The sequence below is a fragment of the Camponotus floridanus genome, unplaced genomic scaffold, assembly GCF_003227725.1.
Source record: "Camponotus floridanus strain SB8 unplaced genomic scaffold, Cflo_v7.5 scaffold120, whole genome shotgun sequence".
NCBI lineage: Eukaryota > Metazoa > Arthropoda > Insecta > Hymenoptera > Formicidae > Camponotus > Camponotus floridanus.
Window position 1 is genome coordinate 376,136 of NW_020229238.1, and position 24,031 is coordinate 400,166.

Sequence of the window (24,031 nt, forward strand, 5' to 3'; positions counted from 1 at the left end):
GCATGGATGCACTCTTGTATAGTCTTCGAAAAAAATATTCTCCTCACTTCGAACATTTTTGAGCCAAATATAATCGGTAAAGTACAAAGTTATTTTCGAATTAGTTGAGCGTACAATATAAATTAACAAGATTTCGAATTAAAAAAATAAAAATAGACGAACGGCACAGGAAGATATCCGTTGTCGCTAGTATTGTAACATTATTTGTTATTAATTATAATTTTACGTAATTATATTTTTTTAAATTCAATATACATATATGTTATTAAAAACTTTAAATTCAAATAATTTACGAGTACTATTTATTTAAAAATGTGTCATATTAAAGAAAAGTAGAAATATTATGATATCACAATTGGAAGTAATATTAAATAATGAAATATTAAATTTATTACGTTATTGTACTTGATGTACACGTTATATTCAATTCCAATTCGTTGCGTACGTTTAATGAATATCTTAAAATAAATTTTGTTTTTTGTGTTTCTACAATACATGGGAAAACTTCCAGCTCTAAACTATACGTTATACATAGATGTTTTTATTTTTCTAGTATATATAACAATTATACGAAAATAATGTTGTTACTTTATTCTAACTATATTCTTTCTTATCGTGCTTTTATATAATTCAAACTATTACAGTCTTTTTATCGTGTAGAATATATAACTGTAAAATAAGATACTGAGGTCTTCACTAGCTAAAATGGAAAATATCTTATATATTTATGATTATCATATACATTAAATATATTAGATATACTTTGTTATATTTAAATATATTTAGATAGATTTATAAATATATTTTAAAATATTATATTGGATATATTTCATTTCTTTACTCTCATACCGTAGCGAAGCACTCTATAGACGCGTCAAACAGTCCACCGATATTCAAAGTAAAGTTTCGAGAATTTCTTTGTAACAAAAATAAAATCATTCTTTGTATATACAAGGGAGCTACGTACCATCGAACATTATATCTAAAAAATTAATTGTAAAATCGATGATCAAATATCTGAAATATATCGTAAAATGATTTTTTATTAGTAAATTTCAGCGTCATGCATGATATGCACATGTATTGATTTCTACATTTAATGTAATGATACATTTAATGTAATGGTTTGAGTCTTCATGCATGCTGTTTTGCAGATACATTTCTTACGCTGTAACAAATACTTGTTGATTATGATTCGTTATAGTTTGTCCGACATAGTTGGCTAGAAACATATACAAGACAGAGACACTTGCAGATAGAAAAGGAATTATCAATTCCTTCACATTTTCTGTAGATGATGCAACCTGAAAAATCTAGACCAATTTATTGATGTTTTATGTTATTTATATAATTTCACAAAAAAAGACTTTATTTAAACATAAGAAAGAGGATAATATTAATTGTTAATATTTTTAACGCTGTAGGCGTTTTTTAAATTGTTGTATTACTTTATAAAATGAAATTTTGAAAAATTTAATATCAGAATAGGAAAGAAATATTTTTATTTATCTTTATTTTTCGTTATCCATTTTTAATTTTATATATCTTACTCTATTACTTTATGAGATTTATTGAAGAAATTTTGTTACAGTTAAAATTGAGTATACTGTTAAGTTTTTTCAATTTTTAAACGTAATTATGCGTGTTGATTATAATTAACATAATATTTATGATTAAATATGATTTATTATGGAAAAATTGTAAGTTTGGATTTGAAAGTATATGTATGTAAAAATGTGTGTGTGTGTGTCAAATAATTTTCCACATTTTTATTCAAACTTGAGGATTTTCTTTTGGTCATTAAAAGTAAATCTCATAACAAAATCAATAAATATAAATTAATATAATAAACAAAATTGAATTTTTTAAATTTTGGAAACTTTCGCGTTGATTCTACTAGGGAAATTACTAATTTTAATGTTGAACTCATTTAGCAATTTTGAAAATTTTCAAATTTGAATATACATTAAAAAATATTTGATAGATCCTCATTTGAAAATTATATTAAAATTATATTAAAATAATATCAATTAAATAGAGGATTTTGACCATACTTAATAAATATTGTGTAACGTTATAACGAAATCACTTAATATAAATGAAATGCGGTATATTTTCATATGAAAGTATAGAGCATTTACTTAAAGAATAGATTTTGAAAAATAGAAAACTTACTCGAAACAAATTAAGGCTCACCGAGGCTACTCCAGCTATTATTAAACAAAACATCATTGCTTCAATCTTGGTTAAAAAGTATTTGGACAATCTTTAAAAATAATAATTTGTTACTCTCTCTGCCTCTCCCTCTCTCTCTCTCTCTCTCTCTCTCTCTCTCTCTCTCTCTCTCTCTCTCTCTCTCTCTCTCTCTCTCTCTCTCTCTCTCTCTCTTCTCTCTCTCTCTCTCTCTCTCTCTTCTCTCTCTCTCCTCTCTCTCTCTTCTCTTCTCTCTCTTCTCTCTCTCTCTCTCTCTCTCTCTCTCTCTCTCTCTCTCTCTCTCTCTCTCTCTCTCTCTCTCTCTCTCTCTCTCTCTCTCTCTCTCTTCTCTCTCTCTCTCTCTCTCTCTCTCTCTCTCTCTCTCTCTCTCTCTCTCTCTCTCTCTCTCTCTCTCTCTCTCTCTCTTCTCTCTCTCTCTCTCTCTCTCTCTCTCTCTCTCCTCTCTCTCTCTCTCTCTCTCTCTCTCTCTCTCTCTCTCTCTCTCTCTCTCTCTCTCCTCTCTCTCTCTCTCTCTCTCTCTCTCTCTCTCTCTTTCTCTCTCTCTCTCTCTCTCTCTCTCTCTCTCTCTCTCTTCTCTCTCTCTCTCTCTCTCTCTCTCTCTCTCTCTCTCTCTCTCTCTCCTCTCTCTCTCTCTCTCTCTCTCTCTCTCTCTCTCTCTCTCTCTCTCTCTCTCTCTCTCTCTCTCTTCTCTCTCTCTCTCTCTCTCTCTCTCTCTCTCTCTCTCTCTCTTCTCTCTCTCCATACACACACGCGCGCACGCGCGCCCACACTATATATATATATATATATATCAACCTCATAGCCTGTCGGTGAATATCCACAGCACAAATTAAACCCTTGAATATCAAAATGTCTTTTTGATTAATATTTTGTAACATATCAATGTTCATTGCACGTTCGATACGGTAACTACAAATAATATTTTAATTATATATATGAAAATTTACTAAATAGAAGCATTTTTTTCAGTTAAGTCTAAGTTAATTTTAATTATATGTTAGTTTGTATGTTAGAAAATAACAAATTATATGAATTATTGTTGCATATTTATATTTATACCTTGCAATTTTAAACATTCCACTAGTGTGCTTAAAATACATAATAAGCATTGTTCCTGTCGCTAACATTGCAATTAGCCCGATGCAAAATGATGCAATATTATGCAACAGAATAAAATAAAAATATTTTTTTTGATCGATAAAATATTCTGTCATAATCAACAAGTGATGTGATCTTGATGTATTTGTCGATGAAATAATGTTCAAAATATTCGACCAAAATGACACAATGATAAAAGCTTTTATGCTGATAATGGCAATTACTAAAAGAATTAGAGAGAAATAGAATTATTATTTAATTTTTTCTCATATATAAATTTTTTAAATTGACTTATGTATTATATCATACTATGTATATAACATATATATATATATATATATTAATGTTATTTAAGTTATTTATGTTATTAAATATAATGTTATTTATGTTATTAAATATTACAATTACACTATATCAATGTTAAAAGCTGATTTCACTTTCCTCATTCCCTACGGATTTACATTCAAGGTATCAAACAAGGAATTTTTTCACTTTTCACGAAAAAAAATTACATGATCGATCCTCTGATTATATATATATGACTATATATGACTATATATATATATATATATATATATATATATATATATATATTACAGGGTGTTTCCGCAACATACAGATCGGTAAGTCGGGTTGCCTATCTGACGATCTTAATTGAAAAATAATAAAATCAAAGGATCGATCATGTAATTTTTTTTCGTGAAAAGTGAAAAAATTCCTTGTTTGATACCTTGAATGCAAATCCGTAGGAAATGAGGAAAGTGAAATCAGCTTTTAACATTGATATAGTGTAATTGTAATATTTAATAACATAAATAACATTATATTTAATAACATAAATAACTTAAATAACATTAATAACATAAAATGACACAATTGAAATATAATAACACAGATAAAATATAATGAATTTAAACAAAAAACTATTTTTTAATGTTCACAATATATGCTCAATGTAACCGCCATTCTCTTCTAAACATAAAGCAATCCTCCGCATAAAATTTTTCCTTACTCTCCGAATTATCGGAGGAGTGATTTCCGCACACGCGTTTCGAATTTTATTTTTAAGATTTTCTTTATATAATGTTATTTATGTTATTAAATATTACAATTACACTATCAATGTTAAAAGATAATTTCACTTTCTTCATTCTCTATGCATTCGCATTCAAGGCAATCAATCAAGGAATTTTTTCACTTTTCACGAAAAAAAATTACATGATCGATCCTCTGATTTTATTATTTTTCAATTATACGAGATCGGTAAAAGAAGACTAATTGTCAAATAGGCAACCCGACTTACCGATCTGTATGTTGCGGAAGCACCCTGTATATATATACAGGGTGTCCGACGATTTTCGACCTTAATGAAATAAATAAGTAGATTGACTCGAATTAACAAGAAATGACCAGTATTGCTTTGGGATTGTCGCAATAATTAACGAAATATTAAATAAAAAAGATCGGCCAATCTGCGTGAGTAAAAGCGCGCGGCGACGAGAGTCGTCCCACCGTAATCCGATACTACGAACGCGGCGAAGCGGTAGGCGGGTCGATCTCCGAGACATGATGGTGGTTTGCGATATATCGCAATACCGCGCCGAAAAATGACCCGTCCCCCCTTTTCGTGGCGAGAAAATGATGCGCTATCATTTCCACACCACCTTGCGGTAGATAGCATGGTGCGCTTTTTTTATAGTGGTTTCCCCCATAGGCCTATTCCACTGTCAATTTAAAAATTATTCAAAATGCCATTTACTATACGCTGAATATATCGTAAATGTAAAAAATTAATGGACAGTACCTTTACAAAAATTGATTTGTGGTTGAAAATTCCTCGATAAAATGTATTGCACACGTTGATAATGTGATACGATGATAAAATTCTTCAAGAATCCTTTCTTCATCTCGTACACGAAGACGCACTGCTGGACCGGTTATCCCGATATTATGCACGACACTCAGTTTCACATAATTATTGCACAACACGTAAAATTGTACGGCCACTTGGTTTTCGTGCACGCCCGAGAAATGATTCCATGTAAATTGCGGCCGCACGATAAGTATTTTCTCCCGCTAGTCCGTATACCACAATCATATCCGTATATTCCTGCAGAGTACACTTCATTTTCACTGTTAATTTACTACGCAAACACAAGATTTTTATTAAAACGTCTTAGCTCTCGCACGCTGTTACCAGACTGCGTACGCCAGCAGCACGCAACTACAGCTGAGCGGACATGCGAGTGTAATCATAGTGCGCAGGCGTCGAACTCACACGTACGCTTACACTCGCATGTCCGCTCAGCTGTCAGCTGTAGTTGCGTGCTGCTGGCGTACGCAGTCTGGTAACAGCGTGCGAGAGCTAAGACGTTTTAATAAAAATCTTGTGTTTGCGTAGTAAATTAACAGTGAAAATGAAGTGTACTCTGCAGGAATATACGGATATGATTGTGGTATACGGACTAGCGGGAGAAAATACTTATCGTGCGGCCGCAATTTACATGGAATCATTTCTCGGGCGTGCACGAAAACCAAGTGGCCGTACAATTTTACGTGTTGTGCAATAATTATGTGAAACTGAGTGTCGTGCATAATATCGGGATAACCGGTCCAGCAGTGCGTCTTCGTGTACGAGATGAAGAAAGGATTCTTGAAGAATTTTATCATCGTATCACATTATCAACGTGTGCAATACATTTTATCGAGGAATTTTCAACCACAAATCAATTTTTGTAAAGGTACTGTCCATTAATTTTTTACATTTACGATATATTCAGCGTATAGTAAATGGCATTTTGAATAATTTTTAAATTGACAGTGGAATAGGCCTATGGGGGAAACCACTATAAAAAAAGCGCACCATGCTATCTACCGCAAGGTGGTGTGGAAATGATAGCGCATCATTTTCTCGCCACGAAAAGGGGGGACGGGTCATTTTTCGGCGCGGTATTGCGATATATCGCAAACCTCCATCATGTCTCGGAGAGCGACCCGCCTACCGCTTCGCCGCGTTCGTAGTATCGGATTACGGTGGGACGACTCTCGTCGCCGCGCGCTTTTACTCACGCAGATTGGCCGATCTTTTTTATTTAATATTTCGTTAATTATTGCGACAATCCCAAAGCTATACCGGTCATTTCTTGTTAATTCGAGCCAATCTACTTATTTATTTCATTAAGGTCGAAAATCGACGGACACCCTGTATATATATATATATATATATATATATATATATATATATATATATATATATGAGTACAATAGTAACAATAATTGAAACATTAATATTATTATTAATTAATCAATCTGTGATCGATTTTTATCTTTCATTTAATTGTTATCTTTTCTATTATTTCCGAGATTTAAAAACATGTGCCTTGAATTATTATGTGCACAGGGAAATTCTTGTAATTTCTCGAAATTTCTCAAAAGTGAAATCTTGATAATTTTTGCGTATTAGTAAAAAAGTGTAACAAGTAAATTTTAAAAAATTTTCTTACCTGTAAGTGTCATTGTATAACGTTTGCCACTACATCCATATTCGTTTATAATAGCAATTTCATTTTCGTCTTTTAATTTATTACATGCATACAATAGTTGTTTTAATAAATTCTTTACCTATTTTAATAATTTTATATTATTTTTTGCATAATATATAATGTCAAAGAACATTGCGGAAAAACTTATTCACCAACTTTATTCAGTAATTATAAAGTTATCAATTGTATAAAACTGTTCAATTCTGTAAGTTATTAACTTACAGTTCTAATATTAATATAGAACATGTTGTACTTTATTATAAAGACGGTAAAGAAAAATACGGAAGCTAAAACTTTGATGATGAGGTCCGGAGTACATTTTTGTGACAGAAATGTTGTACACTGCAAATAGTAATTTTATTTACAAATTTGCATTAAAAAAATTGTTAATGCCATGTGAGCACACATACTTATACATGCATATGGATATACAAATTTTATATGACTGCTTTTGTTTTAAAAATTTGTTACTATCATGACAGAATTTGTTACTATCGTAACAGAATTTGTTACTATCATGATAGAATTTAATAGAAATATTTAGAATTAGAATGTACTTATATATATAATTATATATACATATTGTTACGGCCCTGATGTCCGTGTTCATCGGGACGGCGCCGATTTACGAGAAGAAGCGCGTTGTCAAGAGGTTGTTGACAGCAGCGCCTGAGTTCGATTCCAGCTGTCAAGCTGCGCGGACGCGTTTGTGTATCGAGCCGAGCCGAATTACTAATATTGTGTTAAAGCGTTCTGTGATTACGTTGTAGTGTTCTGTGTGTGGTGTTGTGCATTAAAGAGTTCCGAGTTCCTTTTAAAAGTGTCTATTCATTTCGCGCGACTCGCGAGCGGCCAATCTCTCCGCGCGCGTCTTCGATATTAATCGAAGTCTTCGCCGCGGGCGTAACAATATGTATGTTTTAATATTAATTGTTTATATGTGTATTAATTGTTTATGGTGTTGCGCTTGAATACACGGCAGTATGACGGATTCATGATCGGACTCCGACGGGATTGCCTATCTGGTATCGGAGTCCGATCGGTCGAGAAATACGCGTGCCGATATTATCGATGAATAATATAAATAATAAATAAAAATAATAATATAATAATAAGAAAATAAAAGAAATAAAAATAATAAAAAATAAAAATAATAATATAATTATATATATATATATATATATATATATATATATATTGTATATATATATATATTATATTATTATTAATATTATTAATAATATATATATATATATATATATATATATATATATATATACAGTGACCGGCAAAAATAAAAAGCCATTTTCCTAGTTATACTGTTTTGCTTAATGAAAGAGTAAAAATATTAAAACAATGAGATTTTCATTGATGAAAGAAGAAGCATTTATTATTTATTTTTAAATTTTATGTTACAATCACATAAATTATTTTTTACTTTTCAGTTTTATTTATATTTCTTAAATATTGCTGTTTATTATATTGACAAAATAAAAAAGCCATTCAGATTTGTTCGATTTAATATATATAATATTTTGTTTGGTTGTCATGTCAACATGTTCGTCTTATTGCGCTCACTTCTCGTTGTTGTTAATCATTTTTGCAACATTGGCTTATCTCGATTATTACACAAAATTCGCGGTCAAAAATGGGAGGAAGATCAATTTCCACACAAGTTTGAAACTTAATTGTGAGAGATATTCAAAAAGGTCTTTCCCAACGGAATATAGCCAAAAATTATGAAGTAAGTAGAGGAGCAGTAGAACAGATCAGAAGAAAATTTCAATCAACTGGATCGGTGGCAGATAGAATCGGAAGAGGTCGAAAACGAGCAACATCCAAGCGGGAGGATATGAAAATAATCCGTGAAGTTAAGAAAAATCCTAAGATTACTGTTAGAGAAATTCAGAAAAACATTTATCTTACTGTTTCTGACTGCACTGTATGTCGAAGACTCAATGAAGGAAATTTACACAGCCGGTTTGCACGTAAACGACCTTTCTTTAGCGTCACCAATAAGAAAAAACGTTTGCAATTTGCTCGGAAGTATGCAAATATGTCATTGGACTTCTGGAAAAATATTTTATGGACAGATGAAAGCAAATTCGAGTTATTTGGACAAAAGAAGCGGATTAGAGTCTGGAGAAAACACGGCGAAGAGCTTCAAGATCGTCATATTCAGAAAACTGTAAAGTATGGCGGAGGAAATATTTTAGTCTGGGGATGTTTCTCATGGGCAGGAGTGGGAAATCTTGTCAAAATTAACGGAATTATGACAGCAGATGTCTACATTGATATAATAAATGAAAATTTGGAGGAGTGTTTGTTGAAACTCGGACTAGAAGATAATTTTATTTTCCAACAAGATAATGACCCGAAACACACAGCAAAGAAAAGTCAAGCTTTTTTTCGTTCCTGCCGAATTAAACAACTTGAATGGCCTCCGCAATCTCCAGATTTGAACCCTATCGAAAATCTGTGGGCAATTTTGGATAATAGGATTAATAAAAGCGGGAGTAACTAACAAGAATTCTTATTTTGAAGCATTACAACTAGCCTGGGAGAATTTGGATCCACAACATTTAAAAAATTTAATTGAAAGTATACCAAGAAGACTGCAAAAAGTAATTGAGGTTAAAGGAAATCATATTAATTATTAATTAAAATAATATGGTTGTTTTTTTAAATCGTAATATTATGTTACCTTAACTGGCTTTTTTATTTTGTCACTCTTAAATAAATGATTATATAGAAATAAATACAGTATTAAATAAAAAATGATTTCTTTTCAATTAAAAACATTAAATTAATTAATAAATTTTCAGTTTTAGTTATAAAAAACTTTATAATGAATTTTTTTTTACCTTTTAGCATCAAATAAGTTTTATAGTTAAGGTGGCTTTTTATTTTTGCCGGTCACTGTATATATATATATATAATTATTTTTATTTATTATTATTTATATATATATATATATATATTAGTGTATATATATATATATATATATATATATATACATATACAATATATATATATATACAGGGTGTCCCATGTAACCTGACAAATCGAAATAACTCAAAAAATACGCATTTTACGACATAATATCCAAAATAAAAGTTGTTCCCGTCAAAGAGGGCCGTCGAATGATACCAAAATCGACTCCGCCGCCGCTCCCCTCGAGGTGGGGTGGGGGCAACTTTTAAATCTCAAACGGAAACCTCCATTTTTTATTACATATTCTTGTAGCTTATCTCGAGAGCTTTCCAAAACACTATAATTAAGTACCTTTTCATTAAGTACTTTTTGAGTTATAAGGCTTGAAATAATTTCTTAATTTTACATAAACCATAAAATATCTAGTAAACCATTGATTTTTCGATTATCTTACTTTCATACTTTTATGTACAAAATAATGAGAGGAATCATTGGTGTAAAGAAAATATACAATTGTTTTTAAGAAAAAATATGGAATTGTTAATTGCAAATTACATATTTTTTCTTAGAAACAACTATGTGTTTTCTTTACATCAATTGATTCCTCTTATTATTTTGTACATAAAAGTATCAAATAAAATACGTATTTTAAGTATAAAAGTATTTTAAGTATAAAATACGTATTTTTTGAGTTATTTTGATTTGTCAGGTTACATGGAACACCCTGTAAATATATATATATATAAATATATATGTATATATATTATTATATTATTATTTTTATTTATTATTTATATTATTCATCGATAATATCGGCACGCATGTTTCTGAACCGATCGGACTCCGACGGGATAGGCAATCCGTCATACTGCCGTGTATTCAAGCGCAACACCCTGTACGTTTTAATTTTTTCTCTAATATATAGAACAATATTCAACAAATTCTTACATACTCATATATATATATGTATGTGCGTACATGTATATATCTGTATATACATGTACGCATATATATACGAGTATGTAAAAATTATAATATAATATAATTGACATAATAATTTTATGTTAATCTAAAATGATTTTTAACTTCCATAGGAAATTACTTAACAATAATTTATTATTGCTAAATAATTTGAAAATATTATAATTTATTGTATAAAATTTACCTGAAATATAACGTTTGTCGTCAGAATATTAGACAGAAGACTAAATTGAAATCGGGTGAAGTTTGATTGTTGATAAGGCCACAAACCAATAGCAAGTAGAAGAATTTTATTCAGACTAAAGTACTCAGCTTTAATGTTGTTCATTTCTTTGCAAAGTCTGATATGTAAAGTGCCGATAAGAATTACTCTTACCTCTTCCTTTTTCCATCGATCGATCAACTATTATTTACTTATCTCCTCTGGTATAAATTTCAGCACAAATTACGTAATTTCACATAATACAAGACGGTATAAGATGTTACCCTTAAATTAGAATATTTGCATTTTCTTAACAGTGTGTTTAAATAAAGACTCTAATTGTGCAATCGATATAATAAGGGAGCAAATTAAGCAAATGTCTTTTTCTCATAAAAAAAGAATAAAAAATATTTGTTGAGATGACTATCGCGGACGCGTAATCGTCACTTTTTAATAGACCACAATTTCATGTTTCAGATTATATTGCGCATTCACAACATACGCTTACGTTTGGAGAGGAATGTTCAATTTTGAGCTTTTCGTCTCTCTATTAAAGCTCGTGTTATTTTTTAAAACAAATTAATAATAGATTTGTATATGGAATAATTGGTACGATTAAGATATTGATAAGATTCTGATTAAGATATTCTAGAAGCTGAAAATATCAATCTCATGAAGTGGTCATTTGCAATATCATTTTCCAGATGTACTCTTGCTTTTTTATAAACTTCCTTTTACAACATAAATGTTAATATGTCAAAGTTCTTTTAATATATTTGATTTCAAATTAAAAATTATTTTATTGAGTGTTCGTCTGTATATTTTATTATAGTGATAAACACAATGAAATATTAAAAAATATGATATTATACTTATTTTAATGAGATATCATGATTGAAGGTAATATAAACTAATTAAATATTTATTATACTTTATTGTATAATAAATATTGATATACGTTATATTCAATTCCAATTTGTTGTATATAATGCACAATGATATCTGGAATTAAATAATTTTATTGCTTTATCTGCTATGCATGTGAAAACCTTCCATTCTAAATTGTATGTTAAAAATAAAAATTTGTATCTTTTTAATACGTGATATGTGAACTACATTATTTCTTTATTCCAATTGCATTCCGTCTTACCGATTTTATTTATTTCAAATCATTATAATTTCGTCATCGTGTAGAATATATAACTGTAAAATAAGATACGGAAGTCTTCGCTAGCTAGAATCCAATATAAGTATCATTTTTATAACCATTTACTATTTAATGTATTTATCATTTTTATCATATATGTAAACTTTAAATATATTTTATTATCTTCTTTCTCATACCGTAGCAAAACACTCTATAGATGCAACAAAGAGTCCACCGACGCTCAAAGTAAAGTTTTTCGAATCTCTTTGTAACAGAAATAATATGATTTTCTGTATATACAATGGAGCTATATACCATTGAACATTATACCTAGAAAATGAATTATACGTGACAAGGTTCTTGATAAAATCTCTCAAATGCATTGCGAATGGATTTTTATTAATAAATTTCAGCATTATGCGTGTTGTACAGAGTAGGTAAGTACATTTCTTACGCAGTAACAAATATGTGATGATTGTGATTCGTTATAAGTTGACCAATATAATTGGCTAAAAACATGTACATGATAGCGAGAGATGTAAATAGGAAGGGGAATATAAGTTCCTCATCAAATGAAGCAATCTAAAAAATTTACAATTAATTTGACGTTTCACACTGATAACACAAATTAAAAATTAATTTTTATTAATTTTATAAATTAATTTTTAAATAAAAGTAACAGAATTTTTCAATTTTTAACGTTAACGCTTATGATTTTGTGCTGTACCACTTTATAATTTCGAAAAATATGAACAAAGAGTCGCAAAAGAGATGTGTTATTAACGTAATAAAAAAAATAATAGACTCGAGTTGTTGCATATCAAAAATAATTGAGGAAAATAATGACTGTCTCTTTCGTGTTTTTTTATTTCGTTAATATTTGCGGTAATTAATAAAGAAATAAATAATAATAAATAATAATAAAATCACGTAATATAGTGAAATACCGGATTTTGTACATTATAAGTATTAAAAGATCGTTCCAATAATACATTTAACAATAAAATAAAAAACTTACGCGAAACAGATTGAGGCTCACCGAGATTACTCCAAATGCTATTAAACAGCTCATCATTTTTTCACAACTATATTGAACGTGTTTTGATAATCTTCAAAATGAAAATTTAATATAATATGCCTATATAAAACACACACGTATGTTATCAAGTATATACAAACTTCATAGCTTTTCGATGAATATCCACAGCATAAATTAAACCCCTAAATATTAAAATGCTTTTTCTAAGATTGATATTTCGTAACATGTCGATGCTCATTGCACGTTCGATACGATAACTATAAATAATGTTTCTGTTGTAATACTGTTATTATACCAAAGCATTTATAAAATTAAACATTATTTTCGGCAAAATTTAAATTGCTTTCGATTCCCGATTCAGCGACTTCGCCCCGATATTTTTCCTGTCTATATCTCTCCAGGGGGGTAAAAGGGGTTGTTATAGAAGTCTCAAACCAAGAGAATCTATAACCTGGCATATGTGCATATGTCTTAAAAAAATTTTTTCGCGAACAATTAATGTTCGTAAAAATTTACGCATTGCCATCCGCGTTTATGGGCTCTTAGTGCTCGATACTAAATTATTATGTTGTTTAAAATACATAAAGCCGAATTATATACCAATTTATTAAATTGCTTTGTTTGAAAATAACACATTATCCAAATCTTTATTATTATTTATGCATTTATGCAAATACCTGGCAATTTTAAACATTCCACAAACATGTTGAAGGTACGTAAACAATATTGTTCCTATCGCCAATGCAGCAATTCCTCCGATGCAAAATGATACAATGGCGTGCAGTAGTATCAAATAAAAGTATTTTTCTTGGTCGATCAAATACTCTGTTTTGATAAGTAAGTGATGTGCTCTCGATGTGTTTGTTGGTAAAATAATGTTCAAAATATTCGACCAAAATGATGCAACGATAAAAGCTATTGTACTGATAGCGGCAAGTACTAAGAAAGTGTTGAAAAGAAAATTGTTATTTAAATTTTTACGTAAATTGATTTATACATTATTTGATTTATATAATTAGTTCCATATGTATGTTTGAGAAAATATTTACAATGGAATATAAATTAATGGAATATAAATACATATATATAATTATGTGTATCGATGCGCCCGCGCTTCGTTGCTAATTGTCGTTTTTTCCAATAAATATATTATTTATTTCTGTACTCGCTTGTCTAATCGCACCTGCTAATTTCCCGCTATATACCTGTTATCTCGCTCGCAACCATACATGCTCGCACGCTCTCTCGCTCGCACGCTCGCTTTCTCGCTTGCTCTCACCGCTTTGCGCTTGCTGTCTCTCTCTCTCTCTCGCTCTGTCCAAATATTCCCAAATTTTCGCAGTCGTGCCCCACCTGAGTGTGTTGCCAGGTAGGGGATGTCCGGCCGGGTATAAAAGTCGGCACGACTAGGGCATCGAGGACAGATCCTGACCAGATCTCGCCGAGGTGCTCCTCGGCTCGACCGAGTGCTCCCAGTGTCGGTCATCCCATCCCGGACGAGGTGTTTCTCGATTTACCGGGTGTCTCCGGCTTCCCGAAGCCGCTTCTGGTCGAGGTGTCTCTCGACTCCCGCCGAGTAATTCCGGCTCCTGTACCAGTCCCGGTCGAGGCGTTCCTCGATCCATCGGATGTCTCCGGTTTTTCCGGCTCCAGTCCAAGACGACTTGTCGTCCGATCTACCGGGTAACTCCGGTTCTCCTGTACGCAATCTCATTGTCAGTCGAGGCAAACGCCTGACTGCACGGGGTGTCGCCGGCAACTCTGCGCCGTACTGATAAACCAGCCTCGTCGAGGGTCCAACCCTAGTCCTAGGTTCCGTGTCCGTCACGAATACCCGTCTCGTTTCCGTAGATTAAGTCCGCGTTTCCGTGATCGTCCGATACTAGTTTTCTCGTGCGCCCGTTGTATATTTCTTACCCGCGCAAGACCTATCGTTCCGATTCGTACACCGGATATTATTTTTCCTAGTTAATTACAAACATGCCGACATTCATACTTTAACATACACACATCGACATTTATACTTCCACATACACACCCTGTACATAATACATTTATTCAATAAACTCGCATCTAGTTTTAAGAAAATGTTCGCACAAGCTGATTTATTTCCTCCCCTTCACTCGAATCCTGGCTACCCGGCGAGCCATTCCGGAGCGTCGAGAAAGGTGGACCGTTTCATATATATAAAATATATCCATGTATATTACCATTTTCTTGTGTAATATCATATACATATAAAGATTGGTAAAAGATGAAAAGATGCCGAAGGTAGACAAAGAATGAATGATAAAATGAGGAAGAGTGAGGATGAAGAATGGAGATACAATAAGAATTGTAAACAATAATGAAAATCTTTTAGGGATGAAAAAGGGTAAATAAGATATAGAAATGAAAGATGTTTTAAGAAAAAGTTGCATATGCGAAGAAATTAGTTATAAATAAGTTATAAATTAAATAATAATAATTATAAGATAAAAGTTAAAATAAAATATATTAAGATAAAATAAAATAAGATAAATTAAGTAAAATAAGTTATTGTAAACGCACACACGTGAAGAAAAAAACTGAAAGAAAAATTTACAGTTTCTATAATTTCAAGGAAAATCAGCAATAAATTCATGTAGTCAAAAAATTGAAATTTCGAAATCTATTGAAATGTCGAAATCAATTTTCCAATATTTTGAAATAAAATATTGATAGTTTTTATTAAGAATAAAATGTAAAATATTTGCAAATAAAAAAGAATAATCTTACCTGTAATTGCAATGGTAAAACGTTTGCCATTATATCCATATTTGTGTATAATAGCAATTTCATTTTCATCTTTTATTTCATTATATACATGCAGTAATTGCTCCAATAGATCCTTCATCTATTGTTTTAGTAAATTTATATTTTATCGATTTTTGTATATAACAACGCCAAAAAGCAGCGTAAAAATTTATTCGAGATAAGAATGTTTATTGGAGAAATAAATTATCTATTTATGAAGTTACCAAATGCATAAGTCTCCAAATCTGTAAGTTATCAACTTACAGCTTTAACACAGAACATGTTGTATTTTATCACACACATAGCAAAGACGAATACGGAAGATAGAACTTTTATAATGAAATCCGGAGTACATCTTTGTGAAAGAAACATCGTACACTGCAAACAATAATTTTATTTATAAGTTTATATTAAAAAGATTATTTTTCTAAATGCGCGCATGTACAGACACATAGGTGACGTCACAAATACACGATATATTTTATATTATAAAATCTTTCTTAAAAAATTGATAATGTAATATATAATAGAATTTTGTTAATAAGAATTCTATTATAATAAAAATATTTAAGAAAATAAATTTGAACTATGAGCAAAAAGTTATAATTTATATACAATTATAATATAATTACATAATATAATAATTTCATGCTAATTTAAATTGTCATATTGAAATTTTATAAATATAAAAAAATATATTGCCTGGCAATAATTTATCACGTGATAATATTGTTATAATTTATTATTAGAACTTACCTGAAATATAAGGTATGTCGTCAAAATACTAGATAAGAAAATAAATTGAAGTCGAGCTAGGTGTGATTGTTTATAAGGCCATAAACCAACAGCGAGCAGAAGAATTTTATGCAGATTAAAATACTGAGTCTCGATGTTGATCATTTCTATGGGAGAACCGAGACGTATATGACTGATAAAGTAACTGCGAAGAATTACTTTTACCCCTTCTTCTTCCTATTGATCGATCAACTATTATTTATTTTTCTCCTCTAGTGTAAATTTTAGCACAAATTACTTAATTTCGTATAATACGAAACAATGACGTAAGATATTACCTTGAGATCAGAATATTCGTATTTTCTGAACAGTTTTTCATATAGTCTTTAATTACGCGATCGATAAGAAAAAATATTTGAAGAGACAAAATTAAGCGAATGTCTTTTTCCCATAAGAAAAGAATAACAAATATTTGTCGAGATGATTATTGATGCGAAAATCGCGCACGCGTAATCGCCATCTTTTTTATAGACCACAATTTCATGTTTCAGTTTGTATTGCGCATTCATAACATACGCTTGCTTTTGGAGAGGAATGTTCAATTTTGAGATTTCCGGATCTTCCTATAAAAGCGCTCGTGTTATTTTTTAAAATTAATTGATAATATATCTGTATACGGAATTTTTTAATTTTGAGTTAATAATTGACGCGAGTAAAATATTCGCGAGATAAGATTATGATCAAGATTCCACAAGCTAAATATATCAATATCGTGAAATGGTCATTGGCATATCATTTTTCAGATGTATTCTTGCTTTTTTTAAATTTTCTAATTTTACAACATATATGTTAATTATTAAAATTAAAAAATTTTAAATATACATATTACATAAAATATCGATGATGAGATATACTATATATTATAGACTTCTTACTATTTCCTCTATTAATTTTTTCTCTATTGATAAATTTTTTTTTTTATATATGATTTTAACATGTTGAAATATACATAATTTGATTCACAGTAATCGAGTGTTAATATACAACGGCAATTTAATGAATACGGTAAGAAAACTCATTATGAGAGTACATCTAATTCACATAAAATATAAATTTGTGTACGTATGTATGTCAAAGTTCTTTTTAATATATTTTGCTTTCAATTAAAAATTATTTTAATGGGTGTTCATCTGTTTATTAAAATGATAAGCCACAATGAAATATTACAAAATATTATATTATTCTTGTTTTATTGATATTATAATTGAAGATAATATATGAACTAATTAAATATTTATTATACTTTATTCAACATAATATACATTTTATATTCAATTCCAATTGGTTGTATATAACGCAATGATATCTGGAATTAAATAATTTTATTGCTTTATTTGCTATGCATGAGAAAATTTTTAATTTTAAATTGCATGTTAAAAATAGAAGTCTTTTAAATACATGATATATGAGAACATGATATATGAGAATATGCCTTTTTAATACATGATATATGAGAACTATATTATCTTTTATTAAAATTGCCTTCCGTTTTACTGATTTTATTTACTTTAAATCATTATAATTTCGTCATTGTATGGAATATATAACTGTAAAATAGGATACAGAGGTCTTCGCTAGCTAGAATCCAATATATAATTATCATTTTTATAACCATTTATAATTTAATGTATTTATTTACTATTTAATGTATCTCATTTTTTTCATATATGTAAACTTTAAATATATTTTATTATCTTTTTTCTCATACCGTAGCAAAACACTCTACAGATGCAACAAACAGTTTACCGATGGTCAAAGTAAAATTTTTCGAGTTTCTTTGTAACAGAAATAATATTATTTTCTGTATATGCAATGGAGCTATGTACCATTGAACATTATATCTAGAAAATGAATTATAAGTGACAAGGCCATTGATAAAATCTCTCGAATACATCGAAATCGGTTATCATTAATAAATTTCATCACTATGCGTGTTGTGCAAAATAGGTATATGCATTTCTTACGCAGTAACAAATACATGATGATTGTGATTCGTTATAAGTTGACCAATATAATTGGCTAAAAACATGTACATGATAATGAGAATTGTAAATAGGAAGGGCAATATAAATTTCTCTTCACACGAAGCAAGCTGAAAAGTTTAGAATTAATTTGACGCTTCACGTTGATAACACAGTTTAAAATTTTACAAACAAAGGACAGAGGATTTTTCAATTTTTGACGTTCTTAATGCTAACTACGCTTATGGTTTTGCGCTACCACGTTATAATTTCGAAAAATTTGAACAAAGAGTTGCAAAAGAGATGTGTTATTAACATAATAAAAAAAATAATAGACGAGTTGTTGCATATCAAAAATAATTGAGGAATATGATGATTGTCTCTTTCGTATGTTTTTATTTTGTTGATATTTGCGGTAGTTAATGAAGAAATAAATAATAATAAATAATAATAAAATCACGTAATATAGTGAAATAGACGTATTTTGTATATTTAGAGTATCAAAAGATCGTTTCAATAGAACATTTAACAAAAGAATAAAAAACTTACTCGGAACAGATTGAGGCTCACCGATGTTACTAGGAATGCTACTAAACAGCTCATCATTTTTTCATAACTATATTGCACGTGTTTTGATAATCTTCAAAATAAAAATTTATTATAATGTTTTATGCCTGTTTAACGCACGTAAATTATCAAGTTTATACAAACTTCATAGCTTGTCGATGAATATCCACAGCGCAAATTAAACCCTTGAATATTAACATGTGTTTTCTAAGACTCATATTTCGTAACATGTCGATGCTCATTGCACGTTCGATACGATAACTATAAATAATATTTCTGTTGTAATACTGTTATTATACCCACGCATTTATAAAACTGTACATTATTTTCGGCTAAATTTAAATTGCTTTGTTTGAAAATAACAAATTATCCGAATCTTTATTGTCATTTTTGCATTTATACCAATACCTGGCAATTTTAAACATTCCACAAACATGTTGAAGATACGTAAACAATATTGTTCCTATCGCTAATGCAGAAATTACACCGATGCAAAATGATACAATGGTGTGCAGTAATATCAAATAGAAGTATTTTTCTTGATCGATGAAATACTCTGTCATAATAACTAAGTGATGTGCTCTTGATGTGTTTGTCGGTAAAATAATGTTCAAAATATCCGACCAAAATGATGCAAGAATAAAAGTCATTGTACTGATAGCGGCAAGTACTAAGAAAATGTTCAAAAGAGAATTGTTATTAAATTTCTATGTAAATTTGTGTATACATTATTTTACATTTATTTCCATATGTGTGTTCGAGAAAATATCTCTACATAATCGAATATAAATAAAAGTATATAATTATGTATTAAATATATCCATGTATATTATCTTTTTTGTGTGACTACTTTAGAAAAAGAAACCAGGGTCAAATCTATTTGGCCTTGCCATATGTTGTCAAGGTTACTGTTCTGAGTAACATTCAAGAGATTTTATCCATCGCACCTTGTTTATTAAAAAATTATTAACAAAATAATTTTCACGAATTATAACATGCAACGTGCGACTATATGAATTCCTAAGCAACATTGATTTGATTTTTAAAAAAGGTTATTTTATCTTTCTATGCAAAGCGAGATGAACCCCACACTTCTGAGTCAGCGCAAGACGAGGTCTATTGTATGGTTCCACCTTTGCAACTTTCCATGCAAAGCGAGGAACCATAATTTCGCACTGACTCAGAGGTGTAGGGTAGACTTCGTTACGCATGGAAAATTGCAAACCCATGTAGAATTATACAATAATAGACCTCGTTGCGCGTTGACCAAAGATAGTGTGGGGTGCACCTCGCTTTGTATAGAAAGTTAAAATAACTTTACTCTTCTTAAAAGTCAAATCAACATTGTTTAAGAATTCGTATATTCATATATTGTATATATGCTTTTGTTAATAACTTTTTTAATAATCAACAATCGACGACTAAAATCTTTTGAACGTTACTCAGGACAGTGACCTTGATAACATATGTCAAGATCAAAACGATTCGACCGATATTTTTTTTTAGTTTTACCTCTTTTTAGGTGGAATCTTTGTTTATATTTTATTGAAAGCTATTTATAACTGATTACATACATATAGAGATAAGTAAAAGATGAATAGGTGACAAAGGTAGACAAAGAATGAACTGGAGGAAATGAGGAAAAATTAGAATGAAGAATGGAGATACAATAAGAATTGTAAACTATAATGAAAATTTTTTAGGGATGAAAAAGAGAAAGTAAGATATAGAAAGATGTTTTATTTGTAAGAGAAAATCGCATACGCGAAGAAATTAGTAAGCTATAAATTAAATGTAATAATAGTTATAAGATAAGAGTTAAAATAAAATATAGAAATATATTAAGAAAAAATAATATCAGATAAGTTATGTAAAATAAATTAGTGTAAACGCGCATACGAGATGAAAATTGAAACAAAAATGTACAGTCTGTAATAAAATTTACAGTTTCTGTAATTCTAAGGAGAATCAGTTATAAATTCATAATAGGAGAGGAATTAGTAATAAATTCATAATAGGAGAATCAGTAATAATTTCATAAATATAATCAAAAAATTGGAATTTTGAAATATATTGGAAAGTCGAAATTAATTTTTCGGTATTTTGAAATAAAATATTAACAGTTCTTGTTAAAGAGAAAATGTTAATTATTTTTAAATGAAAAAGAATAATCTTACTTGTAATTGCAATGGTAAAACGTTTTCCATTATATCCATATTTGTGTATAATAGCAATTTCCTTTTCATCTTTTAATTCGTTATACACATGCAGTAGTTGTTCCAATAGATCCTTCATCTGTTGTTTTAGTAACTTTATATACCGGTTTTTATACATAACAACGCCAGAAAACAGCGTAAAAATTTATTCGATAAGAATGTTTATCCCGTCGGAGGAATAAATTATCAATTTATAAAGTTACCAAGTGCATAAGTCTCCAACTCTGTAAGTTATCAACTTACAGCTTCAACAGCGAACATGTTGTAATTTATCACAAGGAGAGCAAAGAAAAATACGGATGCTAGAACTTTTAGAATGAGGTCCGGAGTACATGTTTGTGAAATAAATATCGTACACTGCAAACAATAATTTTATTTACAAGTTTACATGGAATAATTATTTTTTTATATCTCATACGCGTATATACAGAAACATATATGATGTCACAAATACATGATGTATTTTATATTATGAAGTCTTTCTTAAAAAATTGATAACATAATTTGTAATAGAATTTTATTAATAATAAAAATATTTAAGGAAATGAATTTGAATTATAAGCAATAATTATAATTTATATACAATTATAATATAGTTACATAACATAACTATTTTATGCTAATTTAAATTGTGATATTGACATTTTGGTAATTATACATGAAAAGGATTTACCCCTTCGCACAAATGTGTTACTGATGTATGTTGTGAAGATGTTATCATTGATTAACATTCTGTTTTAGCTGGCGGTCGTTTTTTATTCAAAAGTTATTAACAAATAAATGTGAGAAATATTAAAATCTTTAATATTATGAATATAAAAGATTTTACTTTATTTGTTCACCGATTTGCTTTAGTTTTAAATATGTTATAGAGGAGATTTTCCTGAGTAATTTCGTGTATATATATATATATAAGGGTCGGACTCAAATAATCTTGGAGATATAGACTGAAAAAGGATCAATCACAAAAATAAGGTAAACCTTCGGTATACCTACTTATATGAAATAATGGGTAAGAATATCCAATTTTTGTGTATTCTTACCTTCTGAACACGAATATCAAACTTAAAAATAGCGGGAGTCGAAGAAAAACGCAAAAGGTAAATTAAGGTAAAGAAATAAAAGGTAAACAATTTAAATTTATATAGAATTTAATACAATTTAATACAATTAAAAAATATCACAAATGTATGTGTACACATATACACACATACGCGGGGAGTGCAAAGGGACCTTCGGCTCTCCTTCCTGCAAATTCCATTCCGCCGGTAGGGGATGCAGTAGGGGATTTGCAAAGAATTTAATCACAATGGATATACATATGTAAGTTGTAAAGCAAGATCGAAATGGGAACCGAAGGCCCCCCCTTACACTCGCCGCGCGCGCGCGTGTGTGTGTGTACACATACATTTGTGATATTTTTTAATTGTATTAAATTGTATTAAATTCTATATTAGAATAAAAGAAAATTCTAAATTTACAATGTATTAAATATATTTAAAATTATTATTTTTTTATGTAACTGCTAAAGTGATCCTCCAAGTAATGATTTAAAATAATTATTTTTTATATTACAGCTAAAGTAGTAGGCTTATGAAAAAAAGATATAACCTTTTTTGTAGAGTTTTTCAGCGGCTTTATTTTTTGTTTAAAATTTTTTTCCCAAATCATTGTTTTCGGAGATAAAAAGCATTAAAATTGTGAATTTTTTTTGTTAATAATTTTTTAATAAATAACGTTTGCCGACTAAAAACCTTCAAAATATTAATTAGAGATATGACTTTGACAACATATGTAAATGACATTTGTGCGAAGATAAGCCCTTTTTATGCATAATTACCTAAATTTTATAAATATGAGAAAAAATATATTGCTTTGCAATAATTCATCACGTGATAATATTGTTATGATTTATTATTGGAACTTACCTGAAATATAAGGAATGTCGTCAAAATAGTAGACAGGAAAATAAATTGAAGTCGAGCGAGGTTTGATTGTTTATAAGGCCATAAACCAATAGCGAGCAGAAGAATTTTATGCAGATTAAAATACTCAGTCTCGATGTTGACCATTTCTTTGGGAGAACCGAGACGTATATGACTGATAAAGTAACTGAGAAGAATTACACTTATCCCTTTTTCTTCCCATTGATCGATCAACTATTATTTATTTTTCTCCTCTAGTGTAAATTTTAGCACAAATTACTTAATTTTATATAATGATGATATAAGTAACTATTTTGAGATCAGAATATTCGTATTTTTTTAAGTGTTTTTCATCATATAGTCTCTAATTTCGCAATCGATTTGATAAGGGTGGAAATTGAGCGATTGGCGATTGTCTTCTTTTCCATAGGATAAGAAGAAATAATATTTATTCAGGAAATTATTTATGTGAAAGTCGCGCATGCGTAATCGTCACTTTCTTTGCTGCCACAATTTCATAGTCTTCAGTTTAGTGCACGCATTCATGACATATACTTGCTCCTCGAGAAGTACTTAGTTTTAAGTTTTCTAGTACCAGATTTATTTGTACTAAAGCTCGTATTATTTTTGAAGAT

At 29.6% G+C, this 24,031-nt stretch overlaps 3 protein-coding genes and 1 long non-coding RNA gene across 4 annotated transcripts; all 4 read right to left on the reverse strand.

Annotated features, from left to right (window-relative positions):
* Positions 1-586: 586 nt before the first annotated feature.
* On the reverse strand, positions 587-6,909 carry LOC109610199. Its single transcript, XM_025415448.1, has 7 exons — positions 6,816-6,909; positions 3,274-3,535; positions 3,010-3,123; positions 2,176-2,266; positions 1,168-1,304; positions 850-982; positions 587-700 (listed from the first exon to the last, which is right to left on the reverse strand). Exons 1-7 carry the CDS (start codon positions 6,826-6,828, stop codon positions 650-652), a joined length of 801 nt encoding a protein of 266 aa, XP_025271233.1. The 5' UTR covers positions 6,829-6,909; the 3' UTR covers positions 587-649.
* Positions 6,910-12,154: 5,245 nt separating this feature from the next.
* Positions 12,155-17,049, reverse strand: LOC112639947. The gene is made up of 10 exons (XM_025415479.1): positions 17,006-17,049; positions 16,689-16,904; positions 16,197-16,310; positions 15,915-16,032; positions 13,835-14,096; positions 13,298-13,414; positions 13,137-13,227; positions 12,573-12,700; positions 12,316-12,448; positions 12,155-12,205 (listed from the first exon to the last, which is right to left on the reverse strand). Exons 2-10 carry the CDS (start codon positions 16,830-16,832, stop codon positions 12,155-12,157), a joined length of 1,158 nt encoding a protein of 385 aa, XP_025271264.1. The 5' UTR covers positions 16,833-16,904; positions 17,006-17,049.
* A 1,189-nt stretch (positions 17,050-18,238) lies between these two features.
* Positions 18,239-18,781, reverse strand: LOC112639944. Its single transcript, XR_003123764.1, has 3 exons — positions 18,692-18,781; positions 18,436-18,568; positions 18,239-18,305 (listed from the first exon to the last, which is right to left on the reverse strand). It is a non-coding gene; the product is annotated as an uncharacterized LOC112639944 (long non-coding RNA).
* A 20-nt stretch (positions 18,782-18,801) lies between these two features.
* On the reverse strand, positions 18,802-23,599 carry LOC109610196 (the record flags this gene model as incomplete). Its single annotated transcript, XM_025415480.1, has 7 exons — positions 23,400-23,599; positions 21,715-21,828; positions 21,433-21,550; positions 19,664-19,925; positions 19,400-19,516; positions 19,238-19,328; positions 18,802-18,819 (listed from the first exon to the last, which is right to left on the reverse strand). Coding segments are annotated over exons 1-7 (864 nt in total), but the record flags the coding sequence as incomplete, so codon positions are not given.
* Positions 23,600-24,031: the final 432 nt, after the last annotated feature.